General features: G+C 41.7%; 1 protein-coding gene across 1 annotated transcript; it reads left to right on the top strand.

Moving 5' to 3' along the window:
- Positions 1–6,871: 6,871 nt before the first annotated feature.
- On the top strand, positions 6,872–7,822 carry LOC109675271 (olfactory receptor 11A1-like). Its single transcript, XM_020152026.1, has one exon. It carries the CDS (start codon positions 6,872–6,874, stop codon positions 7,820–7,822), a length of 951 nt encoding a protein of 316 aa, XP_020007615.1.
- The last annotated feature ends 261 nt before the right edge of the window (positions 7,823–8,083 follow it).

Below are 8,083 nucleotides of genomic sequence, written 5' to 3'. Positions count from 1 at the left end.
ATTCAGTTAACTTTCCTTATATCCACAAAGTCACATTCCCAATGATGTAACTAAAGTTAATACATTTGTCTCAAAATGCTCTTATTTTAACCTTTTTATTATTATTATTTTTTAAATTTTCACCTTTTTTAGACATATGGTATATACTGATTATACTTTAAATTCTTCTTGAGGTCAAAGGGTAAGAATTCTAATTGCTTCCAGTCCTGGGCTATATGGTTTGATAAACTAAAGAATTTACCTGAATCTGTGCCAGCTGCAAAATAGATTTGAAGCTTGCATCCAGAATGCATCTGTACTAGTGGCTTGATTTCTAGAAACAAAATACCTTTGCTTTCTAAGAAAATGGATTTCATGATCTCTTAGAAATTACAAAATAACTTTCTGCAAAACAAATGACAGAAATACTGAAGCAGGCTTCCTTTGAAATGGTTTTGTTCTAAGTAAAATAATCTTTGTCGTTTTTGTCAGTGGTCTTTGAACTTTTGAAAGTATTATTTTCCAGTAAAAAATTAGCATTAGTAACCACTTTACCACCTCTTCAGCCTCAATTCAGGTTCTAGGGTCCTTCCTTTAACTTGACACCATAACAGTACCATTTGTGAGGTTGGAGGAAAGGAAAGACACTTGTTAAAATGGCAATGACATTGTATTTGAGGTCAGACATTGGTTCATGTATTTGTTCATTCCTTTGATATGTATTTACTTAAAATGTTGCTTTGTGGCAGGATCTGGTGTGGAAGTTGAGCACAGAATAGTGTGGAAAGGAATATGTTCTGCCCTTAAAGGGCTTTTAGTCAGTCCTAGCAGTCACGTATTCTTCTGCCTGGGAAACTGAATGAGTTACTTCATGTCAAAGCCTGGATTTCCTCATTCATCAAATGGGCAATGCACAAAACAGCTGTAAAGGTTACAGATAGTTATACTTAGTGCAACGCCTGGCACATGTTGGATACTTCACAAACCAACATCAATAAGAACGAGATTACATGGAGTCTGACAGAGAAAATGCTTCAGTTTCACAGAACAAATAAGAGTTTCAATTGGTTGATTATTTTATAATTGTTTCATTTATTGGAGAGCTGTATTAATATGTTACACTAAGCAAATGTCTCTATAGTTTGTTGATGCCTGCCAGACAATGCCTTAGTTAAGTTTAATTCCATAGTTCCTACCCAGAAATTCACATTTTCTAGAATAGGACTAGCCTCAGTTGCTATTTTTCATCATGACAAGAATCCAGGAGAACACAAGTTCTTTAGAATCCTAATTGCTGGCTTTGACAACAAATGTCTACTACTGTAGACTGTTTCAGTTCCTTGTCAAACCTGCCATAATAAGGAAATGAACAGTAATTGTTCTTCTAGAGGAAAAGAACAAATTGAGTGCTTCCTTCAAATTATTAATTTAATCCATTCTACTAAAACATAACACAATTGTGCATTTTCAGTTAAGTCTCTTTTTGTAAAGAGTCATTAACAAAGTAGAAGCTTAGCACGAAGCAAGAGAGGAGAGATTTCCTTTAAGGTGAATTGGTTTCACATAATTTGCTAGAGTCATTTGGGAAATGGCCATGATCACCTCTGTGGCTTTGCCCATAGAGGGACTGAAGTTTGCACACAGGAAAGGGAAGAGAAATACAGCCAAAACTCATCTGGGCTCCCAGGTTCATAGGGAGAGACAGCCCAAACTTAGTTTTTGTCAAGTGCTCAGGGAGGTATATTTTTGGATAAAAGCAAGATTCCAGATGTCTACCTCAGTTCTTTGGATCCAGGAGAGGTGGATGTGTTAATAGTCTCTATTTTCTGGCCCAGCAAAATAGCAGTGGACCCCTCCGAGGCACTGGTAGGCAAAGCTCATTTATTCTTCACTTTATTTATTTATTTATTTCTGTTTTGAGTCTGTCTGTTGAAAGATGAGACCAGGGCACAATTCCCTAATTTACTAAATCGACTGGCAGTTTAGTGTGTCAAACTATGTATCTATCCAGTTGTTTATCCAATTCTGAATAGGCTAGCACCTGGCATGAGTCAACTGTCCTTATCATCAGCTTTATGTGGCTTGAATTGGCTGATTGTTATTTGACCCCGAAATTCAATTCAGAGAATGGATCTCATTCAGATAGCACCTGAGTCACCTCCTGTCTTCCCGTTTTACTTTTGTGGTTGTTAGTGAAGGTAACAAAACCTGTCATAATTCACTGAGTATTTGTGTTTTTACTTTGCTTTGTGGTAAGCCCCTTCTTTTTTTCCCACAAACTTGTTTTATGTGTGTTTTCTGGAGGAATTAAATGTTTCCTAATCAGAAGAAAACCCTCAAGATTGAGAGGAATATTAAAACCATCAATCCTAGCCATGCAGAGTGGTTCATGCCTATAATAATCCCAGCACTTGGAAAGCTGAGGCAAGAGGATCAAGAGTTTGAGGCCAACCTGGACTACATAATGATACCCTGTCTCAGAAAACAAACGAATGAATGAGATCATCAATTAAATAATTCTCCCATGCTCTGGTCTCCTTTAATTGTCTTCATGAGCTGTTTTTATTAAACATCTCCAATGAAGGGGAGCAGATTCCTTCCCAAAACACTCTATCTACCATCACTAACTGCAGTGGCAAGACTGGGGCAGAAAGGAGAGAGTGATGGAGAAAGAGACGAAGGAGGAAAGAGAGGGAGAAAAAGATTAGAAGGAGGAGGGAGGAGCAAGGGGAAAAGCAGTACCACACATTGAGCACATTCTCTGGGCTTAGCTCTGCTAAACAAGATTTACAAGACATATTGTGCGATGTGTTGGACTTAAAGTTCTTGGAGACAAGCAGCGTGTGTGAGCAGAGTTAACACAGCAGCACATTAGTAGAGCCTGCACTGCTAGTTTTTCAACAATTCCCTAAAAATGTCCTCACTTCTTTTTTTTGTTTTTTGAGACAGAGTTTCACTGTAGCTTGGGCCGCAATCCCTTTGCCTCTGCCTCCTGAGTGCTAAGAGTACAGGTGTGTACCACCACACTTGACTGATTTCCTCATTTCTGCTCGGGGGATAGGGAAAGAAACTGACTGCAGGCTAGCAGAGGTCAGTATCATCCACATCTCTGTTGTCCTTGGAAACCTCAGCACTGCTCCTCCCGTCAAGGTTATCTAGCTTGCGGTTGTTCAGGTATTTTTGTAGTTGAGCAGGAACGTGAATCCAGCTTGTTTAGCGAAACAAGCTCTTAACCAGGTTCACTGTCTTTCTACTTATGTCTCTCCTGTGTTTTACTTGGCTTCTCCATTGGAGTCTCTGTGCTGCATTCAGGTGGTGAAGCAGTCCTGTAGCAGCAATGTAATGGCCTGGTAGAGAGGGAGAGGTAACTCTGTTCACATTCTCAAAAAAGTGCTCTTGTAAATTTTTTTTTGGTGATACTGGGGCCTTCTGTTTGCTAAGCAAGCATTCTACCTCTTGAACTACATCTCCAGCCCTTTTTGCTTTAGGTTATGTTTTAGGTAGGGTCTTGCTTTTTTGCATGGGGCTGGCCTTAGAGCCTCCTACCTAGGCCTCCTTGTGGGTGGGATGACACATGCTCACCACCACACCCAGTTTATTGGTTAAGATGAGGCCTCCAGCACAGCTGGGATTACAGACTTAAACCACCACACCCAGTTCATTCTAATGATATTTTTTTGGCAGTGATGGCACTGGGGTTTGAACTCAGTCTTGCATTTGCTAAGCACGCACTCTATCACTTGACACACATGCCCAGATCGCTTATAATTTTTAAGGTGATAGATTATCCTGAAAAATTTAAGATTATAAAGAAAGAACATAAAACTAGCGTCATGAAAGCAAGCCCAGGAGGTAATATAGAAGGCTGTCAGAGAGAGTACAACTCTTTATGAATCACAGCCTCACCAATGAAGTAGACCACGCTCTCCCCTGAAGTTAAAACTGGGATCCAAGGTTGCTTTGTAGAAACTTGCCTCTTCTTACTTCTGTCAGATCACATGAGCCAGCCTTCGTAGCCAGGTCCCAGGAGAGGCAGTGGTAGTTTCTAGATCCATGGTGAGCCTAAATCTGGTCACTGACACTTCCTAGCTGATAGGATGGGTAGCTATTTAGAGTGCACTTGCATCTGTAGAAACAGTACTCGCCACACAGGGTTGTGGTGATGATTACATGAGCTCTTAGAAGACTACGAGGGATGTCACAGCACCATCGTTAGCAGCAACATTCAAGTTTGGCTGTGTTCTGTCATAACTAAAACCCTTTCTCTGAGACCTCACATATGTTTTTCACAGTGGGTGGAGAAGCCCTCTCTTGACTCCTTTCCCATGCTCAAGTCTGAACCACCAGATGTTGGGCATCCTCTGGGCACCAGGATACCTAGGGAACAGAGATTCCAGGTGACTTATAGAAGTCACTTAGAATGTTGGAGCTAGTACTCCACAGGGTGGTCCCTAAGATACTGGATCAGTTTTAAAGTGGGATCACATACGGGAGGTATGGGGATAGGTAGGAAACCCAAACCATGAAAGTGTTTGATGTCCCCACTGCAGAGGAACTGATACAGAAACCTTAAAGCGACAGAGGTCAATATGGGAAGGGGATCAGGAACTAGTGAGAAGGTCAGGTAGAGATGAACCAGTTTGGGTTGTAACACATTTGCACATGGAAGCAATGCTAGGAATCTCTCTGTATAGCTATCCTTATCTCAACTAGCAAAAACACTTTGTCTTTCTTATTGCTTATGTCTTTTCTTCAACAAAATTAAAGATAAGGGCAGACAGGTTCTGCCTGGAAGTAAGGGGGGTGGGAGGGAGAGGGAGGTGACAGCAGGGAGGGGGAAGGCATGGGGGGTTAGAAATGGCCCAAACAATGTATGCACATGTGAATAAATGAACAAAAAATTTAAAAAGAAAAAAAACAGAGACCTACTTTCAGATGATGTATTACTTGTTCATTCTGCATTCCAACGATTAAATCTCTTGGTGACAAATATAATTGTAAAAAATAAAAAAAAATAAAACTTGATCAGTGAATTGTCACAGTTGGTGTGAAAAAGGTGGCAGGAACATCTTAATTACTCAATTCCAAGAACACACAAATGCAGGATACTTCAAAGAAAACTTGGATTTGATTCCGATGGCCCTTCAAAGTAAGGGCAATTCTTTAGTAAAACTTCAGTAATGTCTGAAGCTCTGAATAGCTAGTGATTTCCCAATCTGCTCATTTATATGGTTGTTATAAATGCTAGGCATATCCAACACTTATCCCATTTTACAGATGATAAACTGTGTCTCAGAGAAGTACAACAAGTTTTCAAAGTCTGACTCATAAAGCAGAATCCTTGGCTTTATTTAAGATTCTCTGCCTTCTCACAGCAACTGCCTCGTTGTGATACCCACACAGTGTGTTCTGTACCGGCAGGTAGGTTTTCTCATCTTTCCTCTTCTCCCCTCTTACAGCCTGGGCCCTCCCTAACTTCCTCAAGGGAGTACAGCTCTAAGACCAGTGGGTAAAGTGGGCTTAGCCTCAGACCCTGCTGTGGCCACAGCAGTGTTTGAAAGGAGCTCTGTGGTGGGGTGAATGATAGTCACCAAGATGGGACTAAAGAGGAGATGTGAGATTCCTTCAATCCCTCAAAAGAGCCCAAAGCATCCTACACTCACAGTGTCTTGCACAAACTGCCTTAAGCCACTTGCCTGGTTCTGCCTGATTTACTGCAGTTTTGCTTTTTTTTTTCTTTTTTTGTGGTACTAGGGCTTGAACTCAGAGCCTACACCTTGAACCACTCCACCAGCCCTTTTCTGTGATGGTTTTTTCCAAGATAGGGTTTCACAAAGTATTTGCCCCACGTTGAATCCAAACTGTGATCTTCCTGATCTCTGCCTTCTGAGTAGCTAGGATTAGGATTACAGGTGTGAGCTACTGGCGCTCAGAAGATAAAATGTTTTTAATGATTCTTATTTTATGTACTTAACACTGTAAGAGAAGGTATACCTGCCTCTGGGTTACAACTCATAGGGAATGACCTCAGAATCAGAAAATCTCAAACCTCACATTTGGACTGGGGTGTGGCTCAAGTGTTAAAGTGCCTGCTTTGCAAGCACGAAGCCTTGAGTTCAAACCTCAGTTCTACAAAACAAAACAAAAAAAAATAAAAACAACTCATGGGACCTTGATCCTCTCTCTCCTTTTCTCTCTCCCTCTTCCTCTCTCCTTCCTTTCTCTGACTCTCTCTCTCTGTCTCTGTCTCTCCCCCCAGTACTGCCATGGAAACAAAACAGAAATAAGAACCTCCCAACTCACTGAGAAACTGGGAAAGCAAAATAAAATTGATCTGATAAGGGCCATTTCCCTGACACTAAACAGTGCTTGAGGTGGGTCGGAGGGTTCTTTGTCTCAATGCTTGGTTCTCAGAGTTCATAAGCACACCCCCCCACACACACCCAGTGCACCCCTCATCTTCCTCTCTGTTCCACTTCCTTTTTTAGGTCTTCTTGTCTTCCTTTCTGTAAGTCCCCAGATCACCACAGTATACTCAGGAAGGGCATGCAGTGAGTGAGTTTCCTTCTCTGGTTCTCCCTCCCTTTGTATCCTTTCTCTCTTTTCTGTTTCTGTTGTCCCCAAAGACTGCCATTGCTCCAGATGAAATGAACATACATGGTAGGGGAAGAAGGGGAGTTTAGTCACACATTCTTATTCCAAATTCTTTTCCTTCCTCTTTTAGGCCTTGAAACAAAAAGATGGTCTCTCTCCACTCAAATAAAAATCTTTCCAAAAACCAGAGTGGGAAATACAAATCATTCGCTGTCTGTCTGTGCTCTCCATGTACCTGGAACCTTCTAGATTTTGTGTATTTTATCACTGTGTGTTCTGCTTTAGGGAAAGCTGAAATATGGTAATCCTGTCCAGGGAAAACCAAACAATGGTAGTGGGATTTGTGCTTCAAGGATTCTCTTCCATCCTACTGCTAAATATTTTCCTCTTTATGATATTTTTTGTGCTCTACATTTTAACTATTTCTGGAAATATCCTTATTGTTCTCCTCATTGTTTTCAATCATCCCCTCCACACTCCCATGTACTTCTTCCTGGTGAACTTGTCCTTTCTGGAGGTCTGCTACACATCCAACATCGTCCCCAAGATGTTGCTGATTATCATAGCTGAACAGAAGACTATCTCTGTGGCTGGCTGCCTGGCACAGTTCTACTTCTTCGGATCTCTGGCGGCAACAGAGTGTCTCTTGCTTACTGTGATGTCCTATGACCGCTACCTGGCCATCTGCCAACCTCTTCGCTACCCCATCCTCATGACTGGCTCTCTCTGCATCAGGTTAGCTACTGGTTCTTGGCTCTGTTGCTTCCTCCTTACAGCAATCACCATGGTCCTGCTGTGTAGACTAACCTTCTGTGGACGTAATGAAATCGATCACTTCTTTTGTGACTTCACTCCTCTGATCCATCTCTCCTGCAAAGACACCTCACTGACTGAGACCATTGCCTTAGCGACCTCTTCTGCAGTCACTCTGGTCCCATTTTTCCTTATCACAGCCTCCTACTCCTGCATCCTCACTGCTATCTTAAGAATCTCATCTGGCACAGGCCGGAGAAAGGCCTTCTCCACCTGCTCTTCCCATCTCACTGTGGTCACAGTGTTTTATGGGACACTGATTGCCACATACCTGGTGCCTTCTGCCAACTCTTCCCAATGTTTGCGCAAAGGGTTCTCTCTGCTCTACACTGTCCTGACACCCATGTTCAACCCCATCATATACAGTCTGAGAAACAGAGACATCTATGAAGCTCTAAAGAAGTTATTGAGAAAAAAGCCAGGTTTCCTCAGATGATGTGAAAAGGAAAAGAGCTGTATCAGTTGACCAGCTGCTTTTGAGAGTGGTCACAGACACTGCTGAGTTCCAATAGTCTCAAGTAAACTAATGTCCTGGGTGTATATGTTTCTAAGTAAGTCAGACTCTGTACCATCATCTCCAGCAGTCTCGGATTCTTTGTCAAAAGACTATAGTTAAAGTGAACTGATAAGTTTGCTCACTCACTCGTTCATATATTCAGCAGGAACCTCCTACTATGTTGAAGGCACTATGCCGGAC

Source organism: Castor canadensis, chromosome 12, assembly GCF_047511655.1.
Source record: "Castor canadensis chromosome 12, mCasCan1.hap1v2, whole genome shotgun sequence".
Lineage (NCBI taxonomy): Eukaryota > Metazoa > Chordata > Mammalia > Rodentia > Castoridae > Castor > Castor canadensis.
The sequence above is the reverse complement of the archived record's forward strand: the minus strand, read 5'-3'. Positions and strand labels throughout refer to the sequence as shown.

Excerpts from the sequence above, each read along its gene's own strand:
- LOC109675271 (XM_020152026.1), top strand. The coding sequence starts at position 6,872 with ATGGTAATCCTGTCCAGGGAAAACCAAACAATGGTAGTGGGATTTGTG.